The 24,575-nt window shown below is 47.2% G+C and overlaps 1 protein-coding gene across 1 annotated transcript in view; it reads right to left on the bottom strand.

The window, feature by feature from the left end:
• MARCHF4 (membrane associated ring-CH-type finger 4) overlaps positions 1 to 24,575 on the bottom strand; it is a 94,504-nt gene that overhangs the window by 18,902 nt on the left and 51,027 nt on the right. Inside the window, exons 2-3 of the mRNA XM_062498493.1 lie at positions 9,305 to 9,460; positions 284 to 476 (exon numbers count right to left, since the gene is read on the bottom strand). Coding sequence (XP_062354477.1) covers positions 284 to 476; positions 9,305 to 9,460 — 349 coding nt within the window. The remainder of the gene's footprint in view (positions 1 to 283; positions 477 to 9,304; positions 9,461 to 24,575) is intronic.

Raw genomic sequence — 24,575 nt, 5'->3', positions numbered from 1 at the left:
GCTTTACACTACACCCAGCCTACCCCAGACCTCCCCACCCACTTTTTGTTCCGAAGAGATATCTGTTTCTCTCTGGCGTTTTTGCAGGTCCCTCTGCCACCCCAGCCAAGGAAACACTCTGGGGCCACCCAGATGAGCTGAGAGAACAGTGAAAAATGGGCCATAATAGAAAAGAGAGTAAAATCTGTGGGACACTCAGTCCAAGCCAAACTGTATGGGCTGGCTCTCCACACCATGTCCCACTCCTCTCCACGTGGCCACGGTGTGAGATGCAATCACCCACCTATACAGACAATGTCCATGAAGCCGTACATTCCATAGCAGATCTGGAAGAGCAGGTCCTGGCGCTGCCACTTGGCTGAAGGACTGAAGGTTGACCAGATGAGCCACGAGATACTGGCGATGAGGAAGAGGGAACCCAGGATGGCTGCTGCTATCTGAACCTTCTCAATGACTGTCAGAGAGATGGCCTGCCACTGTACAGGGAGGGGACAAGAGGGAGGGAGGAAGGACAAAAGCAAAGAGATTAGTTACTTGGAGCACATCGCTGTTTTACACCATTGTGGTGGCTTTGGAGATCTCAAAGAGCACCTATGGGCATAGGTGCTTTTACACCATCCACATCTGGGATGGAGCATGGCTGTTGTTCAGCACTGCATGGCCTTGGGTTTCTTGACAGCACTGCTGAAGAGGCAATGGAAAGGAATCCTGCATTGCACCAGGAAAGCACAGCCACATGAACGAGGCAGGACGGACACCAAAAATAATATCCCCATGACAGTAGATCTGTAATGGCCATCACAAACCAGTTCAGTTGCTCCCTCAAATAGAGGCCAGATAACATCCTCAGCCAGAGCATCCCAGTACCGTAAGAATAAATATCTCAAAGAACTGAGCTTTCTTTTGAAGGCCTCACATGAACTGGCTCTGTGCCACTTTGTGAGATCTGACATGATCACAGTCCTAGGTAGGATCTCACAGTGGCAATGCACATCCCACAGAACTAGTTACAAACAACACAAGTTGTTGTGGTCAGGACACCCTGCCTTTAGATGATGACATATTCAGGCTGTGTTCCAAGGTTAACGTCAATGCTTCTTCCTCAGAAAAAGAAAAAAAATAGAAATAACTCCTCCAGATCCATTCACTTTGTCAAATAGCTTTGTACAAGCTACATTATAAATATCCTAAGCCTGGATTCTTCTCTGTCATCCAGCATAAAACCTCCCCACTCAGATTTACACTGCTGAGAAGACTGTCCTATAAAACCAAGAGCATAAATTGGTGTCTTTAACAAGACTTGGCCCATAGCATCTCCTGCAAATCAAAAATCAAGTGTGTAAACAGGCTGAGGAGAGACAGTCTGTCCTGGCATTAAAGTATACATGCCACATCTAGCTGTGAGATACATACCCTTGAAATCACAGTGGGACTGGCAGGAGGATAAACAAAGATGGACTTCAACTTCCTACAGGTACAGAGGATTCAGAGGAGCTGAAAATCTTTAGCCTAGATTCAGTCCAAATTCAGTATCCCCATGAAGTGACAGTCTTGTGAGATCTCAGTGTCCTCCATGTTTGTCAAACACAACCTAGGACAGCAGTATCACCCAGCAATCCTTGTCATATCCTTCTGCAGTGTAAGAAGGGAGATCAAGTACTGGATAACTCTTTAATGGCCAGGCCAGCCAGGAGCTAGCCATGTTTTTTGCAAGGACTTTTGAACCCTGACTGAAGGGCGAGAAGGACAAGAAGTGACTTGTGTGACAGGCACGCATGGCACTGCTACCAGTTCAGTGACCAAACCCCTAAACTGAGTGCATTCCCCTGGAGAGGGCTGCATTTGGAGAGGAACAAACAAGACCTTGAGCCAGAAGGAGATTGCTCTGCCTCTGCTAGCCTTGCTCCCTGGTTTACATCCTGCAAGGGCAGACAGCCCTCAAATTGTCTACCATGGATATGCAATATCAGTGAGGTGGGAAGTACCAGTTTATTTCCTAGCTGGCCACAGAAATGGCCACAGAGCCAAAGAGAGCCAATAGAGAACTTGCTCTCCACTGAAGCAGGACTGGGCTCAGCTAAACCCAGTCTCCTCCCTGGGCTCAGCTACTCCAGTCCCCTTCCTGCCATCTGCCCCAACAGGTGACCAGCCAAAGGCAAACACTTAGCACTGGGGACACTCAATCTTTTCAACAGCCCACTCCTGCTTTGCCACAGCCTGACCCACTCCATGCCTCCACCAAATCCAGCCACACATCTGGCCCCTTTGTGACTGAGAAGGCCACACAGCGAACAGCCTGGAAGTCCCAACACTGCAGGGCCGCTGGAGTACACAGGAGAGGTGCAATGGTGCAACTTCTCTCCCGACGTAAAGCAGAGCAAAGGCCACCCAGCATCCATCACAAATCTGCTTTCTGAGGGTGGCATAAGCAGCTCTGCCATCCTCCCATCAGCTCTTCAGCTTTGTTCTCAACAGTACCATAAGCTAATGCAGGACAAATTTTTAAGTAATGCCATTAGCCCAGAGCTGCAGGACTAAATTCCTGTGGTGGACACGGAGCTTGGCTATGTCTGTGGGGTTGCAGTTTCACCACTGCAGCCTCCCCCAGACGTCCTCTCCTTTTCCACTGCCTGTGGCTGACTGGGAGGGAATGAGAGTGCTGGGAGCACAGCCTGATGCTGCATGTGAAGGCTTTACTGCAGGACCCTCACTCTGACCCACATGCACCTGTGCCAGCCAAATCATTCTGCATCATTTCTCTCTCTTGAGGAGGTAATGGACTGGCTCCTCACCATCTGCCTGGCACACTGCAAGGCCTCTGGTAGCAACAAGTCTTCCCAAGGTGGCAATTACAAATGAAGGGAAGAGAAGAAGGAACTGTTTTCTACAACTAGAAGCCAGGTACAGCCAACACCATGGCTTTGCAGAGAAAGGGAGGCTAGGTGTAGCACTACGTACACTGTCAAAGGGATGGGGTCAGAGAACAGAAGAGTTATACCTGAGTGCAAACCTCAAACCCTGCTCCCCTTGGCTGGGAACAGAAAGGCTGGAACACTGGCAGGGACAGTGCCTGACACTTCTCAGCTGGCAGCGGCTGCAGGGAAGTTCACTGTGGTGATAATGAAGAGCCTGAATTCTGTCAGCTGTGCCAGGGGGTAGGAGGCTCTCCCCCTGCATCTGGCACTAAGTGACAGTGACACACAGAGCAGCAGTCCTGACTCTGTTCAGAAGGTGGCACAGGGGTGTGATTACCCTCCGGCAAGGAGGTAAATGGGTCAAAGCTGAACATTGGGGAAAATAGCCAGCTTGCAGAAGAATTTCATATTTTCCAGTTTAAAAAAAAATAGACGAAGTAATAAATGTTGTATTTTCTCTCTGGCAACCCTGAGAACACCAATTTAGCATCCCCCATCTAGCTTGAGCCACTAATAACTGGAGTAATTCTTTTTCATCTTTAATTCCATTTTGCTACACATCTTAGTGTATGAGATAGAAGATCTTAGCATGAGACAGAAGATAGAGCCTGTTACCCTCATAAGTGTTCAGATAGAAAAGCCCAAGAGCTGCTCAGAGGTGAAATGTGCTGATGAATTTCAGCTGCAGGAGCTGTGGGCTTGATGTGTCCCTGCACTGGTAGCCTTAGGAGCTCACCTCAATCACAGCACCGTGTCTTTCAGATTTCACAACAGCCCTTAGAAAATAATCCCTTTTCCTAAGCCCTTTGAACCCTCATTATGGCCATCAGATCAGGGATTTGGCAGGTGACCCTATCATCCTTGGGTCATCACTAGAGCTGCAAAGAGAGGTCTCAGTAACTCTGGAGTCCCTTTACTGCCACATCTGAGACCCCCAAAGCTCTTTGTCTGAATGCCTGGCAGCAGGCATAGCCTCCTCCCTTCAAATTTCCAGCTCAAAATGTACAAGATCTAGCAAGATCACAGTGTCAAGCTATCCCACCTTGTGGGGAGAGACCTAAAGCTGAGCCCTTCTTCCCTCAGCTGATAATGACTCGAGCTCCTGGTAGCCACTGATCTGCACTGAAGTGCACCTTTAACAACTCAGCTCACCCAGGCTGTGAGTCAGGGACGTGACCTTTGGGCAGGTACAAAGCTCCACAGATGCTCTGCCAGTGCTGAACAGGGCAGAACTAAGGACTTGGTGGCACCGAAAAGCTTTAAAGGCTCCTAGTGGATAACAGGACCAGCTTTGTGAGCTCCAGACTCACAGTGGCTTCAGAGCATGCCCAAACATCTCTCTCTGATGGTCTGCCACCTGCACTGCAAAAGTGCTTCCACCCTTCAAACTATTCTGGAGAAGTTGTCTGGAGCTGTCTGTCTGTCCCCTGCTACCACCCCCCTGGGCCATGTGCTTTGGCACATCACCCATGTCTACAGGTGCAAAAAACTGTTCTGTCTCAGAGCAATCTCCCCAGGTTTCCCCATTTTGCCCAAATCACAAAGCTTGGCAACCCAGATTCTTCAGAAAGGGCTTCTTAGGAGCTCAGGTCTGACATTTGTGATGACTTTAGTCAGGGACCAAGCTGGGACTGGTGCCTTCGAGTCATGTCACTTGTTCTCTTGCACTGTTTCATAACCTGCAAGTTGTATTTGACACAAACCTGTTTCCCTATTTGTTTCAGTGTTTATGTTAGAGGCTGGTAAGTGAAAACCTGCTAATGTAACACAGACGAATAATGTCATTACTACGGTATCTAAGGCCTTATCTGTATTTCCCTTTCTTTGGCACCTGCAGTCTACAAAGGTTCCCAAGTACCAGCATATCCAAGGCACATACTGCTTGCAGAAGCTGTCTATGTCTCACTGCAGCAGCTTGCAAAGAAGTCTCATTTGCTGGAAAAGCCTTCCTGCACTCCCCTGAGAGCTCCTCCATGCCTGCCTCAGGCAGTTCAGTTTATTTTTATTGCTGTATCTGACACGTCCCCTTAATACACATCATTAACATCCTGAGCTGTGCTAGTCAGCAATTTAATTCTCAAACCCAGGGTCACAAGCAAGAAGAGGTTTTTCCTAGAAGGTGGGAGAGGATCATTTGCCAGACTGCTTAGGTGTGGCTCTCCCCTTGCTGCTGTCCCAAGACCTTGGGCATCCTCCTCAATTATGTTCTAGAGAACAGCTATTTTTTTATAAATTCACCAAGCAAAATTAAGCCACTGCTGTGGCATAGCTTCCCTGCTGTACACTTATTCAGATACTAAGAAAGCATCAGGGAGGAGGGAGGGCCCAGTAGGGCCATATAATGGAAATGTGCAATGATGGAAACCCCCCTCCTTCATGTGCCACAGCATCTGGTAAGACTCAGGCTACAGCACCAGCATCCTGGATAATTCCTGTTACAACACACAGGCCCTGAAGTCTCTCTTGCAGTGACTGCACCCATTGCTTGCAGGCTGCAGCTGAAGCTCAGCAGGGACCAGCAAAGCTCATGCTCAACACAACTGACTCAGCAGGCTGGGACAATCAGGAGACATCAGTAAACTTGCCTCAAGCTTTTTAGCTCAGGATCTCAGGCTGAAGTTCAAATACCCTGTGAGCTCAGCCATTCTTGCAGATGTGAGTATCCTGATGAAGAGGCCATGTAAGAGCACTCCTCAGCTCCTAAAATATCATCACCATGGAGCCAGAGCAGAGCAGAGACCAGCACTGGATAACTGGGGATCTTTGGAGCTGAAACAGCCCACAATGCAGGAAGAGTCAGAAATAACAGTAAATCAGAGTTGAACTCCTCAAGACTGCAGACAGGTGTTGGGAAGGTTGGTTCAAACAGATTTTCTCTTTGCTAACATCAGAGTATCAGAGTGGATGTGGCTCAGAAGTGACTAAAAAGGAGCTGTATAGATTAAATATACTTCAGAGGCCCATTGAGGCAGATACCTTCTCCACTGTGTATCAGCACCAGGGTGCAGGCAGTACTATCACATGCTTCTAAACCCCTGTGTCTTCAGGGTCTTTTTTAAATCATGGGCTTTACAAAAGTATTGCCATGGAGGGGGGCATTTAAATTCTCCAAGCCCATGATTCCTGTCTTGGTGACTGGCAAACTAGAGAGCAGGAGAATGAATGGATGAATGGATGGATGGATGGATGGATGGATGGATGGATGGACACATGGACGGACAAAAGCTCTGGATTTCCTGGTTGCTCACAGTTGATGGAATATTTTTGCTCATTTGCTACCTGACTGGTGCTTGGCAGGACACCTGCTATGTTGTCCAACAATTTTAATCCCCCAGTCTCAGCAGATTAGCAGTGTTGCTGCTTTAAGACCTTTGCTCTTAAATGCCTGCAATCCAGGGAGCAGGGAGTGGGGTGGGTTAATGCATAGAGATTAATTCTGCCAAAATAGCAGACTAAAGGTCTCTCTCTGGTATGAAACATCATAATAGCCTGGAGGCTGGAAGGAGCCTGTGTTAATTATGCATGAACCCGGCTGTAACTTCTCTGCCCACACCATGAGTCTCCAGACACATGGGGCCATGCTGTGCTTCTAAGCACTCCAAAAAATGTGCAGCAGATGTCAAAACGGGCAGAGAAACATGCAGGTCTCAGGGAACATGTGGGTGTTGGAGGTGCTGCCCTGCTCAGACCAACTGGACATGCTTCATGGAGCCCAGGGTCTGCCAGCTGCCTGGATTTGGCTTCCCAGCAGTCTATCAGATGAGAGGACACAAGAGAGAGGTAGGCTCTGTTCCTGTTTAGAATCTAGCCAGGCTCAGAGCATCACCCAAACGGGTAATATTTGACAAGGACATAATACAAGTCCTTGCCTGTATTATGGTTGGTCTGGAAAAAACAGATGACCTTGACTTCTTAGAGCATTTGCCCTCCAAAAACTGTGCTTGAGAAATTCAAAGATTTCTTGTAAGAATAAAACTGGGCTCAGGTTCCAGCAGACCATGAGAAGAAAGGTCAGGGACTTTGAGATATGCCTGTATGTCCAGCTGGCCCGTGTTATCCACATGTGGGGTGCAGACCAAGGAGAAAGGATGCTCCTCCCACCTGCACATGCTGTTACTTGTTATGAGATACAGTGCTGGGGCATCCTAACTCTTGTGTCCTCTCTGCCTCCTTTTCCCAGCATCTTACCAGACAGTGAGAGACACTGAGAAATGAGGTAGTGAGAAATGGGCCCCCACAGTGATGGGTTACAGAAGGCCCAAGCCCTTAGTCCTGGTAGGAAGTCCTGGCCTGGTACATCAGCCACTTCCCACAGGATTTTGCAAATTAATGCCAGTGCAGCATCTGCTCCCCAGCAGTGCCTTTGTGCTGGCACCAGACAGGGCACCCAGGCACACAGCTGTAGCTCTACACACTGCATTTTATTCCGGGCCAAGTGGCTTTTCACTCCAGTTGCTTCTTCCCATCTTCCATTTCCCAGTGCTTCTGTGAAAAGTGCTGTGAAGCCTAAGCCAGCAATGTGAAGGCTCCAAGCCCCAGATCTGCATAGTCCTCTGGGACCCTTGCTGTTGGAGCTGAGCTCTCTAACTCAGCTGTTTCTGCCACTCGCTTTTTGTGTTCATGGCAAAGGCCAGCAGATCAGGCCACTTTCTGACAGGAGAGCCCGGAGAGAGAGAAGCTTTGCACAGGCTCTGAAATTTGTGTGAGGTGGGAGCTTGCTCATGAGTAGCTCCAACAAATTTTAGCTGAGTGAGGAACAGGAAGAAAGTCACTGGTCCATTGCCCTGAGCCACTTGAAAGTGCAGAGTATTTGGAAGTCACTCATCAAAGGTGGTTCTGGAGACACAAATGCTCACAAATTTGTACCCACAAACCTTCAGTGCTGCTCAGCATTACATACCGAATTTGAGACTCAGGAAGCATTAGGGCACTCATGGAGCAACTTTCCAGAAATAAACAAAAGCCACTTTGTCCACATCTCCCCTCCTGTGTTTCAATCTGCCCTGAGCTACTAGAGCCAAGAAATTAAAATATTCTGGGTCTGAGGTTTGGGATGAAACTACTGATGTGTCCAGCCCATTGACTTATGGAAAACTGAATCAGAAGCAGTAGGGACTCTCAGAGAGCAGGCAGGTGTTTCCTTCCCTTCAGCAAAGTTTCTCCATGATGCCTCCCTAATTTCACTACTTCATTTAAGTCTGGAGTCCTAATGGGTGGTCCCTTTTTCCTCAATGTGGTAAGTGACCGCAGGCCTAGAAAAAACCACACAGAGATTGCAATTTGAAGGAGAAAGCAGGAGTTTACACTCCCCCACTCCCCTGTACAACTGGGCGGCATCACCAGCACTGTCCTTGCTTCCCAGCAGAGAGCACCCGCAGAGGGCCAGGCACTGGACAGACCAAAATCCCTACAGACATGACCCTGGTCTCTAAACCACTGTAATGCCTCTCCAGTCCCGATGATGCTGATTAAGCAGTAGTGCCTGGGTGTAATGTGCTTCCTTATGGCCGAGGCAATAATGGTGCTCAGCAAAGGCACACGGCAATTAATGCATCTTCAGGCATTGCTCCTACAATAAATCAATAGCTATTAAGGATAATTTATCCCATTTTTAATAGTCACACAGGTTTCTGAATCCTGATTTTAAATCACCAGACTGTACTGTGACTTATTCAACTACAATGCTTTTCAGATAACAAACAATGTGGGTCCTTGAATGACCTTCACAGACATATCAAGATGTGCTTCACCTGTTGTGTGCATGTCTGCAAAAGTTCATCAAGAATCAGGCTTGAGGAGACCAGAGTATTGGAGCCAACACCTCTCGTGCCATGCCGTGACTGTGGGAGAGCAGTATAGTGAAAAAGGTGGTGAAATCAGAGAGGAGAGTTCTAAAACCCCTCCATCTGCCTCCTCCATCCCTCACACCAACACAGCAGAGTCTCAGCAGGAGATCAAGATTAATGGCACAGCTATAAACACGTGGAGTCTCAACTGCTCAGTCACAGACTATGTGCTCTGTTGCAGTAAATCCCACAATGATGCTGTCCTTGCCTGGCCCTGGAGACAGGCACACCTGTGGTCTCCAGTGGATGAACACATTTGAATGGCTGTGAGGTGTTATAGCACTACTGTGGAATTTTCAACAGAAGGAAAGTGAATATAGGAATTGCCAAGGACAGAAAGAGCAGACTCCTGAGGCATGCTCCCAGAACCACTGAGCAGAACACGGGGCCTCTCTGGACCAGCCTCTGACAATCCTTTCTAAGTGTCTCAGACATATGAATCCACGTGCACAGGAAAACCCACACACGTAAAATCCAGTTGCTCCCAGAAACAAAAACTGAAACAAGAATTAATAGACTTTGAAATGTCTCTAGTACCTTTACCTGCAGAGGGTTCTTTGTGCTTATGGCAATGACGTGATACTTGTAGTAACACAGCTCACAGCTCCAGCAGCCTCTCTCACTAATCCATTTGATCAGACATGGCTGGTGCGTGCACTTCACAGATCCATCACATCGACACGGGCTCAGCAACTCCCCCTGAAAGAGACAGACAGCATCAGTGAGGCTTCCCTCCTTCCACAGGCACAGCACATGTGGCACTGCATGGCAGAAGCTCCCTCATCCACCATTTGAACTTTCTTCCTGTTTACCTGGTTTGGCTCAGACAATCATGCTGCTTCCAGCCCTTTCCCCTCTAATAATGCTTGGCTGATGTGAACTGAGACTGTCAGGGATGTAATGGTCCAAAATACTGGGGTCTTAGATGCCTTGTTGCCACTGAAGGAAAGCTAGATGAGCACAACTCTTACCAGGCTCCAGAGGACTCACACTGACCCCAACCAGTGTTACACCTCTGCTGGTAACCAGATGCCACTGGTTCATCGCTCAGGTTTTTGTCTCTGCTACCTACTTTAGAAAGTGAGGTTGGTGGTGGTGGTAAGTTGTGAGACAGCCTCTGCTGCAGACTGATGGCCTGCTCTGATCAGGGTAGCTTTCTCAAGCTCAGGAAGGCAAAAAGTCCTGAAGTTTCTCTCCCACACTGTCCACTTTCCCCAGACAGTCACACTGCTGAACTACAAGGCTGACTATTTGCACCCTAAAAGCTAAGCAAGATGGAGAACAAATTGTTTCCTAGCTTGAGACCCAAATAGTTATGAGTGGTGGCCAAAACACTGAACCTCCTGGTTTACTCCCTTGCTTCTGGTGTAGCTTTTAACAGGGTATCCACAAAACCCCCGTATTATTCTGATTCTTCTGCTATCATCCTGTTACATCATGGGACTAAATTCCTCTCTGTACACAAGCTCAGGAACTCCTTAGAGTTGTTTGCCGTTGCTTATTTTGGCTAGGACAGAGCCATTGCATTTTAATCCTCACTGTTTTGTGTTTAAAAGCCATCCTATAGATTCCAGTAGTGTATTTAGCTGTGCTCCAAGATTAAAAAGCTTTCAAAAGCAGAGTAAGAATATCTATGGGACAGGGAAGGTTGGATTGTACTTTCAGCATTGGGCAGAAGATATTTGCTCTTACAGCCCAGATCAGCCTCATCACTAGTCTGATGGTGCACCAGGATAATAGACCCTGGCATTGGACACTGCTGGATATGGTAAAAGACATCCATTCCAACTGCCTCAGGTTATGAACCAGATCCAGCTATTGCTAATCCTGGTGGGAAACTGTCTCATTCTAGATCACTACATCAGGTCTCAGGACCTGAGGAACTGAGGACCACACTGGGCAAGAGTGATACTTCTTTTTACAGAACCTAATGCAAACATGTTAATAGTTTCATTTGTTTCAGCTAGGTGACCTAAAAATGTCACCTTTCATGAAATTTTAGCAAAACTGTAAATAACTGTTTATGTTACAAACCCAGCCTTGGCTCTACTTCTTACTGGTTTTCAGTACAAATTTGAGGGGATACAAAGGGAGAGGGGGAGCAAGGAGGGTTGTAGGTTCCATGAACCTCTTCCACCTGGAAAGGGGTGATATGAAAAACCAGAAGAAGGGCAGCAGGGAAGGATTAGATGGGAGAAAGTGGGAGTGAGCACTGACACTTGGCACTCAAACTCCCCATGTGAGGTCCAATTTGAGGGGCTCAGGTTTGGCTGTGCATGTTTGTGCCCTTGGCTGAGGCTGGGGTGGGATAACACCAGTGTTACAAGGAGCCCAGAAGAGCAGGTAATGCCAGACAGGAGGCAAAAAAGTGAGGGACCAGGAATTGGAGCAACTCCTCCACTTCCCCATTCACCAAACCTCTTCCATACCAAGAGCCAGCCTGGTACAGGGACCACTGCTCTGTGCCTCTGGTATGCCCTTCTCATCTCAGTCTCTGGAGCCTTATTTTCTCAACAGCTTCACTCCTCAGCACAGAAGTGTGGACCCAGCACTAAGGAGGTCACACAGAAACCTCTCAGATCTGCAGCATCCCTGCCTTTCCACCTCACTGCACACCAGGGTCTCTTGAAGGGCTCAAAATGGTGAGTGCAGGACCCAGGCTTTGTCTAATGAGCAGCTGGAGGCATTGATGATGAGGGATCAGGAATGGAGCAAAATGGAGCAGGAACTAAGGGCAACAACCTCCAGGCAAAGGCAGAGGGGGAAAGCTGTAGCTACAGCCTGGACTCGCACTGACTGCTGGGGCTCTGTAATAAATGAGTCTATGAAATCTGAGCTTCTCTCTTCAGAGCCAAGAGATGTTCACAGATGTCCTACAGCACCACGGGGACCCAGTCTCCCTCCCTAACGGGGATGCTCAAACACACACTCCTGCCAGCTCCTACAATCTCAGGATTCAACTGTGGAGATAAATCCCACAGTAACTTGACTTTAGCAAATCTAGCAAAAACTCAATTTATCACATTTTCTCCAGCCGTCTGAAATATTATATCCTTTATGTGGCACACAGCTATTTTTGCATACTGTGAAGCCCAATTCTGTCCACAGCAGGCATTTGTAAAACACTGCCACATGCACACACGTGCACATGCACTCCTGTACCAGCAGACAAACAAACACCAGGGGCATATTAAAGGAATAAATCCTTTGTACAGCAAAGAGAGGGAGTCTCATTGCTGGCTGTACAAAGAGCTCAGGAACAGACCATTGGCTGTGATATACAGGCAGGTTTTGCTGCACAGAGTCCTTTGCTGCTAAAAGCTCCAGGAACACAAAAGCAAACTCAAAGTGAGACACAAATCACAACAATTAGAGATGGAAATTAAATCCTTAATACCCATTTTGGCAGGTAGAAGATGGGTCTGCACAACATATTCTCCAGTGGTCAAACAGCAGCATTCCCACCAATTCCCTTTGTGGACTGCTCTCCAAAAACTCCTTAAGGGCCTATTTCCCTACTTCACAACATTTTTTTTGCAATAGTATATTTTGCAATAATACTCTTCCCATTGTAGAGTTATATCCCATCACTGGGATGAGTCTAAGCAGCATTTTTCCTTTGACAGTAACTAGTGGAGAAATGCTCCCCATCTGCAAGCTTCCTTCTCAGCTTGCTCACTACCATCTTGTTCTTCTGAAACACACAAGTGTGCTTTGGAGTCAGGGCACCTTTCCTTTTTTTTCTTTTTTTTCTGTTATCCAAGCCTATATTAGAAAAAAAAAAAAAAAGAGTTTAAAAAAAAGGGAAGGGTGTTCTGCCCCAGCCACAACCATTTCAACATATGCATGAAATACTCTTTCCCTACTTCTGGAAAGAGCAATATACTAAACAATTATATGTAATATTCCTTCCTATTTCTGTGATGGGAGCTTGTCTCAAGGAGCAGCAAGAGCAAGGCCAGGCTGAACTGGCTTTACCCTGAAGAGGACAATATTGCTGAAGATGCACCAGTAGTGCACGTCTGCTCCAGCTCTGTCCTTTCCATCTGGATTCCCTATCTGTACCCACTGCAAGACGTCAAAGTGCTTAATGATTATCTGGCCCCCGCTATTTAAAGCCTATTGGGAGGAGTGCTGAGAAAGGACGGAAAAAAAATATTGCCAGTGCTTGCTTGTGGTGTTTGGTATATCCAGGGAGAAAATAACCACATCAGGAGCAGCATCACCCCACCCCTGTTGCGTGTTGGTGGAGTGTTTTCGCCTGGCTTTTATCTGTCATTTATCAGTGCTGGGAGCCCATCCACACATCCACAGCTGCAGCTGCTCACCCACCAGCAGGCAGACATGGCATGTGTTTCCCAGGCCTGCTCTTTTAACTGCAAATTGAGTACAGCAGATTTGCCCACCCAGTCACCTTCGAACAGGGCAGGGCTGGGGATGGTGGTGTCACTGGACCAGCATGTGGCTGGTCTTCTGGGTTGGCCCAGCTGTGCTGACCTATGTCTGGCACCTGGGCTGCTCCTGAGCACCAGCTCAGTTGGAAAGAGCCATGTTACCAACATCCGCTACCACAACCATTAAAGCAAACATTTTGAAAGCCAGTGCAAGCTGTACAGAAAACCAAGATAGAAAACCAAGACCTGCAGTTTTTCCTTCACCTGTGCATCTTCCCTGCTCAGGTATAAAAGGTAGCACAAGCATCAGCCACAGGAGCAGTGCCCTGGGCCAGAGCAGGTCAATGAGAAGATGCTGAAGGAGCTGTCCCATCACAAGGGCTAACATCTCATTCTGGGGATGTACATGCAGCTGCTGCTGCTTACAGATCTGCATGCATGCATCTGACTGCCAGCATTTATTTGAGTTTGTCTTTTTTGCAAAAGGAAGCCAGGGTCATTTAATTTCAGGTCTTCAGCTGCATCTCCTAAATATACTTAAATCTTCACATTGAGTTTAAATACAATAAGAAGTTTTATTACAGCAAATAAATACCAAATGACTTCTATATTAGGAACATAATTACAGACAAATTAAGTCCAATGACAAAGAGCAGCCCATTGTTGCAGAGCTGATAAACTTCAATAAACATGTACTAATGACCACTCCATCTTCACACACTTACAAGAGTTGCCTTTCCATCCTTTTGAACTACACATGTGTTATTACCAGCATCTTAAATGCCTCCCCAAGCATGTGCCAGCCAGCAACAGGCAACAAGGGACATGGAATAGGTATCTATGTGTGTATATATATATGTATTATATTGCATGAAATTCTCCAGCACTGGGGGAAACTGACACAGTGTGGACCCAGAGGAGTGGACCTAGGTGACCTGTGGTGTCAGGACAGCACAGGACATGGTTATGTATGGGGCTCTGGTGAGATGGCATTTCCCCAGGCACCTCAGCAGAGCTGGGTGCATCTTGGCAGAAATCTGCTGAGAGACTTTTCTTGACCCAGCTGGGGGAATATCCGAACTGGGCACCTCCCTAAAATCTGGAGAGCTTATAGAAAATCTATGCAAGCTATTAGAAAATGAAGTCATCCAGACTGCCATCTCTGTGATCAGAACTGGCTCATCCCACAGCTCCCCCCACTCAAGACCTGATATCCTTGTGGTATGCAGAGACAGCACTGTCCATGGCAGGGAAGATCTGTGTGCCCTGGGGTGCTATGAGTACCCCCATCCCATTGGCAAGAGAAAATGAATCTCCATAAAGGAGAAAAATCCATCTTTGGACAATTGTTTCTGTTGCTCAGCTGTGATTTTAAGTCTGTGACTGTCTGGCTGAAACCTCTGGTGTGTGCTCTGGGCCTGGCAGCTCCCTGGGTCAGGATCATGTCTCTGCAGGGCTCAGCTGTGGTAAGGCAGGGGTCCCTCTCTAGGATTCCTCAGCCTTTTGGGTACGAAGGAGCAGCCACAGCTGGGCATGTCAGGCTGGGGGCTCTGAGATGGGTGTGGTAGGGGCACAGCTCTGCTTTTTCATGGTTTTCTGCAATTTTCAATGGATATTAGCTGTTCTGGTAGCCTGGTGAATGGGGCACTTATCTTTCATAGGACAATGAAAAATCCAGCAACAAGACTCAGGCATCTCTGCCTACAGGCTGGGTGTGAGCAGAAAGGGATCTCAGTTTTAGTGCACCCAGCAAAACCAACACACACACCTCTGGGACCATCAGGAGTATTTTGGTGATGTCTGGGAGTGTGGGTGCTGGTTGGGAAAGGGATGTGTCTCACAAGGTTCTGAGCTGAAACCTGACATTTGTTCCACAGTGAGTCTTGTCTGAGAAGCCATCACGTCTGCAGAGCTCCCAATGCTCCAAAAACAACACAAATTGTCTTTCCACCCACAGAGGCTGCTGCTGCGGCACCTGCAAGGAGTGCTGGGGCTGCCACGCTGCTCAGGCTTTTTCTGCACCTTTCTGATGAAAACATGAAAGGTTGCAGCCACAGCTGCGAGGAAGGCGGGGTGGGACCTGCTTCACATCCTCCTTCTGCAGGAAAACTCATCCCACCACCATCACAAGAGGCATGACTTCCCAGCTGAGCAGCTGATGCCCACAGCCTCTGGCTTTACCAAGGACCAGGGAAATTTTATGTTTTCTCTGCTCTTTCCCATCTGCAGTGTTTTGTGCCTGTCACCACTGCTGAGACAGACAATGACAGAGGTGTCAGCTCAGAATTTGGGAGTGGGATGGAGAAGTGGGAAGGGAGACTTTCCATTTTCTGAGCATTACCGGACTCTTCTGTTACTGCAGAGCTGAGGGACCATCACCTCATCTGGCTGCTCATCAGGGTAGGAACAAAACTTGCCCATGTTTTAAGTCAAAACATGTTTTTTTTTTGGTTGAAGCATATGACTCAAGAGTTCCAGCCGTTCTGGAGGCAGACAGTGGGTCAAATCCCCTGTGCCCTCATGCCCAACAACAGTATAGGGATGTGGGGAAGAGGCATCTGGCCAGTCCCTTCTCGAGGCTGTTAAGCAGAGAACTGCAAAATCCCAAAGCTGCACCATTGCACTGGCTGCTCTCTTTACCAAATTGCCCTGCTCCCACTCTGCCACCTGTGAGCAGGATGTTCCAAAGCAAGACTTCTCATGGCACTGTCCATGTGCTCCCAGGGGAACCCCACTGCTTATTAACAGGGATGGGTGCCAGGTAAGAAAGGCCTGAGGGCAACCTCCATATTCCACCTTCCCAAAGGGTAAAGCAATGGCGCCACAGACTCAGCCAGGCAGGAGCAGGGATGGGTTTCCTCTGCACACCCATCTCTCAGCTCTGCCAAGGAGCAGGAAAGAGGATGGACACCTTCTTTCCTCCCCTAAACAGTTCTGCTGGCAGGAAGGTGGGAGAGAGAAATGAAGACAAGGAATAAAATCTCATGAAGAAAGGAAAGGAGGAGGAAGAGACTTGAGAAGTCCCGGGTGCAGAAAGCCCAGCGCATTAGAGAGGTGGCTCTGGCTCCCTCAGGCAGGAGCCTTTGCTTTGGTGACTCATCCTGGGAGCAGTCTGGAGTGGGGGCTCTGCCCTCGCTCCTTCACTGATTTCCAGGGCAAGGTGATTGAACACAGCTCCACTGAGCTTAATGTGAACTGTCAGGGAGCTGGGGCGCATTTGCCTTGGTAACAGAAGAGAAAACAGGAAAGTTGCAGAGTTTAATATAAAATATTTCAACATGGTCCAATCCCTTTTCAGTATAAAAAAGTTTAAAAAGGACTTAATCTAGGCTAAGGCTGTTTCAGTATTTATCTGAGAGCAACTTGGTCGTGTTTGCCCACAGCCTGGTACTATCCATCAGCTCTGGGTACTTCTTTGCCACCACTGGTAAAAGACAAACGGAGTTGGTTCAGGAAGGGGTGGGTGTCTCATGGCTTAACATAAATTTCCTTCAAAGGAGCAGAAAAAAAAATGCATTTTTGTGAGCAACAGAGAATCACAGGGCATTTTATGTGCAATGAGCTATGGAGTACTTTAACACCTGGTTTCAGGGCAGTGAAAGGTGAAGGGCAGAGAGCCATTTGATTTAAGTCCCACTTGGCCAGGGAAGAGAGACAGCATAGAAAGGGATGCTGGGGATTGGTTCTCACCTGAGTCAAACACTGCAGGGGAAGTGAGAGGGAAGGACACTTCCTAAGGGCCCCCTTAACTGAGAGGAAAGATGCTCAACTCCATCTGTGTGTGCAGGTCTTGCCAACAGACAGGTCCTTCTCAGAGGACATTCCTCTGAACAGGAATCCTGACCCATCAGTTCTCCTCTGAGCAAATAAGCAAATGAGAGCAAATGGGAGCAAATGAGAGCAAATCAGAACAAGTCAGTCCTCAGAGCAAATCAGTTCCTCAGCAAACACAGGGACCTGCAAGCACTCCTACTATGCTGCTGTTGCCACCAGAAAACCCATGATGAAGGAGCTGAGACTGATCCTGAAAAACTGTTCCACTAGAAAAAAGTTGAACCTTACCTGAAATATGGAATAAGGAATCAGGAATTAATTATCAATAGCCCAAGGAGTGGGGAGGTTACAATATATGGTATTTATTTGCTTTTCTCTCTACAGAAGGATTTTCACAAGAAAAATTACTTGAATTATGTGTTCTACAACCCACTTCATTCTAATGTCATTGAACATGTTTTTGATTAGCTGATTTAAGTAATTCTTAGTAAATGTTGCATGGTTGCAAGGAATCAAAAGGCAAGTGTCTCAAATATCACCTGCTGTGCCTCATCAGGTGTGATAATGGCACCGATTAAGTGAAGAGCCATCAGTGCCTAGAAATCACATGTGAAATAAAGATACCTGAACACCCCTGAGCACCTTGGGTGTTACAGCGAGTTCAGCTCCACACTTGTCCTGAATACTGAGTGGAGCCATTTCAGCATCCCAGAGAAGAAATGTCATAGTCTGTAGCTCCTGGGCTTTCACCCAAGATACTAAGGGCTTTAAGCTTGTGGGGATTTACTGTAGACCCCCATTCTTTCATGAGCTAGTACACTCTAATTACTTCTGAAAAAGAAATCCACTGTTGTTTCACTCTGGCTCTTCTTAATTAAATTTAAAGTATTTCAGACAATACTTACATTTTTTTTTTCTGTGTGAGATACAAGAGTGAACTCAATTTTGCTCCCGAGGATGTGAGGCTGGGATAACTCTGATGCGACACCATGAAGTCAAACAACACTTCAGCACAAATCAAGTACCCTTAAGTTATGGCTTCTTGTAATAAATCTTCAATCAATTAAAGAGGTTTTCTATTTAGGTTCTTTTGGTACAAATGGCTTTTTCACTAGAGAAAGCTTCATCTAACTAAAATTTTTCTAAATATACTTCTTTCTTTTCATGAAAAAAATAGCAATTATTCCTTATTATCTAAGTTCAAAGTATAAAGTTAATGCTTTCAGAATGCAAGTACCGTACAATGCAATTCTTATCTGAGATGTGCTCATAATTCAGCAAATTGAACTTTGCAGTTACTTCCCTGGGAAGCTGTTCATAAAGATATTCAGCTAATGGCCATTTCAGGAAACATTATGCCATCAGCTGCTGAGGAGCAGCCATGGAGAATCCACAGAAATGGATGCTGGTTCGAGTCTCCAGACAATAGACCCCACTTTTAAAGACAGTGAAACAAACAGACCAATAGGCTTTTTGTCTTTTTTCTTCTTTTTCTTTCAGAGAAAGCTGAAAAATCCTCCAGCATTAGATCGGAGAAAATCTTTACTCTGTAATGTTTGCGTAATCTCCCCGGGTTCTTCAGGAATGAGATAAAGGCCAGGTGCTACTGGCAGCCATACAGCAATGAGATGCTCCTTCCAAAAGTGCAGCAACTACTTAGGAGCTGCTTTGCCCTGGTATCAGCAGCATACCAGTGGAGGGGAGCAGAAGATGATAGCAGCCAGGATTTGAGTGTGGTCATTGCCATACTCAAGTGACTCCCCACCAGGACTGAGGGCAGTGTGGTGGGGAATGTGCACACTCAGTAAGTGGAAGCCAATAATAAGGTGCAAAAAGAAGCACAGAGGAAATCTCCATTACTCGAAGGTGGTGTTTCCCATCTGGGAGTAGAGATGAGGACATGAGAGGAGGGACTGTCCCAACAGGTTTGGATAGGAACAGCTATGCAGGAGGTTTTCTTGCTCCATTTGGGGTGGTCTCTCTTTATGCCGGTCTCCAAAGCTGTCTGTGTCTCCTGTGGCACGAGGTAGAGCTCTCAGGTGGGCTGCTGGCCTTGGGTGCACCTGGGGTGAAGGCTGAGGACAGCCTGGCAGGGGGCTGAGAGCAGAAGCGAGGTGGGAGACAACACACACATGGCTGCTGCAGCAGCTGGGGAGCTGTGATATAAAATAATGAGCGTGGTTTGTTTACTTTTGGCTTCACTAGCACTGCAGGACTGAGCTGTTTCATTAAGACGTAGCCTGATCCGTTTCTCCTTTCTGCCTCCCAGACTCAAGGAGAAGAATATGCAATTACAAAGTTCACTCATGTAGAGCCCTTCAATTACTTGGTAACTCTGTTAAGGCTTTCCCAAACGTTACAAGACCTGTGCAATAGCACATGACATCTGAAGTAATTCATTTTTCATCTGATGATTAGCAAAAATTAAAATGGTTCTCAGAACATCCCCATTTATGTGAGATCAAGTTCCTTATCGTCTCAGTGGTGAAGGCATTTCTTTCATAATGTCTCAGGCAACCCTGAAAGCAGAGATGATGAACAAAAACACATGAAGAAGGCAGCAGAGAGGAGAACAGAGGCCCACAGGGTCCACAGAGTGGTGGAGCTCCAGAGCCTTGCCTTCCAATCCTGCCGTAAGGTCACTTAAGTGTTTGGCAGAAAGTCAAAATGCTTGCTGGCACAAATGTGCACCGTAGGCAGAAGCACCTCCTTTTGAAACGATGCATCTACGGAGTGAAGCTGAACTGCCTTTACTGGCAGTGAGCTAAAAACCAGCCATAAATATAAAGGGCTTCCTCTGCAGGTGTCTGCCAGAGCAGCTGCCTGCAGGATGCACTTGTGCCATGATGATGGATACCAACCATTCAGGATCCCAACAGGCAAAACGACCAGCAGTGGGATCCAGGGAAGTACTCACGGTGCTGTGGCAGGGGGTGTCTGCTGGGCTGGCAGCTCAGGGGGCTGCGAGCCAGATGGAAGAGCAAGCATCAGCAGCCCGAGTAGAGTAATGGGATAAGGGAGATGATAAAAGTAGGGGCTCTTGCACCATTTGGTCATGGCAAGAGTGGTCACATTGCCCTTTCACTTGCCTTCTATTTTCAAGGCATCCTGGGAAAGTAGGTGAAGTCCCCTGGGGAAAGTCTGGGATTAGGAGGCGGGGGAGCTCCTGGTGACTCTCAGAACCATTGCAGGAGCCTGCTCCAGAGCTCCTAAACCCACAGGCCCACTTAGCTCAAGTGCAGCAAAAATACACCACGGGAAAAGAGAACAGGCAGCTTAATCCCCAAATCCCTTTGCCAAGTGTGACAACTTTCCAGTCAGGAGAGGCCAAATAGGATAGAGCCAGAGGTACCAGTGGCACTGGCTGCACTGTCCCCAGGGTAAGCTGCACAACATTAATTACAATTTTTTCAGTGCTGCCCTGACAAAAGGGCTACTGTATATGAAGGTGCATAAATCCATGCATTTCAGTCTTTGCCTGCATACATCTCCTGGAAAGCCTTCTTGTGTTTTCCTACTTTATCTGGGGAATCCAGCTTTCCCTTTCACTGGCAGCATATGAAATAGAAAGGAGAGAAATTAGAAATAAATGTAGGAATATATGTAACATTAGTTAAGTGGTCTATACAGGCCCACTATTTTCTTTTTTTTTTTAATCCATCTTTTGCACAAGTTGAAGACCAGGTTTACTGGTGTGTGTAAAAGGGAAATACACACATACAGATGTGCATATATAAAAAGTGCCAGGGCTTTGAGGTTTCAAGCACTATCAGTACACAGATATTAAGCATTACATAGGACTGAGTTATCATCTGGCTCTGCAATAACCTTTTGAAGATAAACTGATTGGCAATTTACATACTAACAAATATATCAACAGTGAGGCATGTCAGATGCTATGCACAGCTATGCTCCACTCCAGAGGTGGCTGAATTTTAAACACTGGCCAAATCATTTGTATCCCTCAGCATGAAAGATGCCCTACTGAAATATGAATTATTATCTGTTATTGGTCTTTATTGTGCTTTGTCAAATTGGTTCTCCTGCTTTTTCCCCATGGGATTTGCTGCATCAGATACAGAACCAGTTTGTGCCAAGCAAGATTCCTCCTACCACACCTGGATTAGTTTAGCTCAGTGAAATATATCCAGTCAGACTGGGCTGTGGCCTTCTTTAGCTACAGGTTAGGCTGCCTTTCTCCAAAACAGCACATCTCCTGGAAGTGTAAAAATTTACAGTTCTCTTAGAAAGTTGTGTCTCCACACAGGAAGGGTAAAATATCTGTTCCTGAGTTCCAGTGGTGGAGGTTTTATTGTACATCTAACCTACATTCATCTTTTAGGATGTGATTGTCCTTTACATCCATCCAGCTGCTCTACTCCACTTTCTGGTTCACCAAGCCAGGAACAACATGAAAATGCCCAGCCCACTTCCCTGACAGTGAACTGCTATATTCTGGCAAGAGTCATCACTCCTTCACTAGTGTTCATGCTGCAAGGAGCTGGGATGGAAGAAGGTCACTGGAGAGAGAAGAGGAAAGAGGGAAGCTGTTCTCATTGCTTTTGCCCTGGATGTCATGAGTACAAAGGGGACAGGGCTGCAAGTCCCAGGAGCTGAGTTTTTAGTACAACACTCTTTGGCTTTGTTATGCTGAAAGATTTTAAGAGGTTTTTGAAAGCCCCTATGGTTTTTTCCCTTGCCTTTGCAGACCTGAGTCTGGTAGAGAGATAAGCACAGAAATGATCATTATACACACGTGTATTACCTGAAAGAAGTCCCACTAACTGTTCAGGGCAGGGTAGTGTGTAATCAGCTACTGATCTGCTCTTTGGTGTCAAACACTGAGAAGTTGTGTCTGCAGAGCCGGGAGCATTCAAGCAAGACTAAAGAAACTCATTACCCAGCTATCACACTCCACAGTGATGCTCCAAGAATGGGAAATACCTGCAGCAGCCACAGATGCTCCTCATGGGCTTCAGTATGATGGGAGCACAGCCATTTGCGGATGGCATTGGCACAGCGAGTCCTGGTCCCAGATCTCCCTCCCACAGCTCTGCTGATGTCCTGCTGCTGGGTTTGGGGAAATCTCCATGTTGTGATCCTTGCTCTGTGCTCAAATTCTTAACCCCCACCCAGGGACAACTGTAGACTTCATTTATCTACATGTGTCCACAGTGTGTAAACATCTTCAAAACAACAAGGCTGTTGAAGAGAAAATTATTAAGCACAGCTGGCCACCTGTCTTCATGGACAGAGAACTTCACTGGTGTGTCTTTGTTGCTCTTGTCGTCAGAGCACATCCAGCCTAAAGCACTGGGAGTCAGTTCTGCTCTGGAGGCAGGTGCCATCCCTGCAGCAGCAGCAGCCCTGTTCACCTGCAGAGGTACTCAAGTAGAAGCTGACTTTCAGAGGCCCTGCCAGTGTTCTGTGACAGCAAACTAAAACTTTCAGGAAAAAGAAATTACCTTACTACTGCACAGCCTCCTGCTAAGGGGGCTTCTCTTCAATATGTTTACACACAAATTCTCAGTCTGATTTCTGTGTCCTAGGTGAAATGAATGGGCAGTTGCAGATGATTTTTTGTTTCCAAAATGAGTACCTCCAGCTACCATGCAAACCTGTGAAGGGCCAGTGCTCAGTGATCCCTGGCTGCAGGGATGGCAGAGCAGGGTCAAGGTGCCCTGGCAGAGATACAACACCTGCATCCAAAGCTCTTGCCCAAGCCATGTCTGACTCCATCTCTTGTATCCACACATTTTCACAGGTAATAAGTCCATTTTGAGGCTTTCCTTTGGAGGGGCAGTGTCTCCTGGCAAGGGTACAGCAATCATCCCAAGAAGCTGGAAGACTTCTGACAGCCCCAGGGCCTGGAGGGTGAAAACACTCCATGTCCTCCAGACCCTTTCCTTGTGCTTGGCCACATTCCTGGGCTCTGGTAGCAGCCACCAAAGCTGAACAAGATCTCTGGCTGGGACCTGCATCCTGAGCTTCACTGTTCAGGATCTCCAGCTATTTTGCCCTCCTGCTGCTGGGAGGAGAGCAACGGGTTTTGAATTTTTAATTTAATTCCTTCTCTTTATTTCTTTGGAGATAACAGAGATGAAAGTCTGCCTGGTAACAGGGCTGAGGAACACAAGCACACGGGGCAGGTCTTGAAACGTGCTCTGCTGCACTGCCACGTGTTTTAGGGCTGGCTGTATTATAAACTGAAAGCAGGGTGTCCAGATTCCTCATGGCCAGTTCGTTTTCTGGTTAAATTCATTGCTTAACAGGAAGAAAGTAATAATCCAAGCCTGCAGCTATTAGACTTGCCCATCGTTACAGAGGGGAGTTTTCCTCCCCCCTTACCTGATTAGGTTTCAAGGATACAGGGACATAAGCTGAATGAGAATTTCCCTAAGGTGAGCCAAAAATACAGGCACATTTGCCACCACAGGAATGGTTTTATTTGCATGGCCTGCAGGGAACTTGGGCACAGCAAAGCAAGGCTGAGTGTTTGGGCTGGAGCACAGGAAAATGGAAGGTGGAGGGGGAGTGTTCACCTTGGTGAGATGAGATGAGATGAGATGAGATGAGATGAGATGAGATGAGATGAGATGAGATGAGATGAGAGTGAGGTGTGAGAGCACAAAGCCAACAGAGCCAGGTGGGAGCCTGCCAAGATTTGGTATTTGCTTCTCTCTATGAGGCACTATGGACAAACCACTGCTAGGACTGAATGTGTTAAATAAAGCCACGCCACCTCGAGACTGCTGGCAGATCCAGCCCTGCCTTACCCCAGTGAAGCTTTGCTTCTCTGCTTTGGGCTTGGGATTTTTGGGCAGAGGGATCTTAGGGTTGATTATCTGCTCATCGTCCCAGGGCACAAGCCCTTCAGAGCAGGGCTGTCCCAGGCTTTGCACAGATCCTTGCACATCATTTTCTAGAAGCAAACCCAGTGCAGTGTATTCCCTGCATTAACTGTGAAGCAAACACAGATATGCACAGCCAGTCACTCAAACCTGCCTCACTCTGCCATAACCTTCACTTTCCTCCCTGTCTGCCCTTTACATCACCTCTCTACAGGCACGAATTTCTTCTTTTTCATTCCAGACTGTCAGAAGGAGATAGCAACAGACAGCTGCTCATCCTATGTCATGTCCACCTGCAGTGGTGTCTCAGGAGGAACATCATATATTACAGCTGTGAAAGATGATGGGACAGTATCTTGGGACAGACACAACGAGTGAGGCCGACAAGGGAAATGGCATAATTCATCATTGGTGTGGGTGTAGTCAGGCTTTTGACACATTGGTAGTCAGTTATGGAGACTGTCACACATAGAAAAGCTTCCCAGTTCCCACCAGGCATCAGAGGGAGGATCCTAAAGTGCTCTAGAACATGAAACAGTCCTACTGCTGTAGGACTTTAGGTGTTAATATGACCATAAAAGCATCCTGTGAAAAGGAGAAAATATTTCCAGGCACCTAACTTCCAAAAATATAGTCCAAGGAGACCCCAGGGCTTTCCTAGCTCAGACGTCTCCTGCAAGGACCACACAGCATCTTCACAGCCCACCTGCAGCTGCTGCAGCCCTGCACCTCACCAAGACTGACCCATGAGAAAGCCCTTTTGGCTTATTTCCACAGTTCTGAGGGCATTATCAA

This window comes from Cinclus cinclus, chromosome 9 (assembly GCF_963662255.1).
Source record: "Cinclus cinclus chromosome 9, bCinCin1.1, whole genome shotgun sequence".
In the NCBI taxonomy this organism is placed as follows: Eukaryota; Metazoa; Chordata; class Aves; order Passeriformes; family Cinclidae; genus Cinclus; species Cinclus cinclus.
Note: the sequence above shows the minus strand (reverse complement) of the source record. Positions and strands in the feature narration are given on the sequence as shown.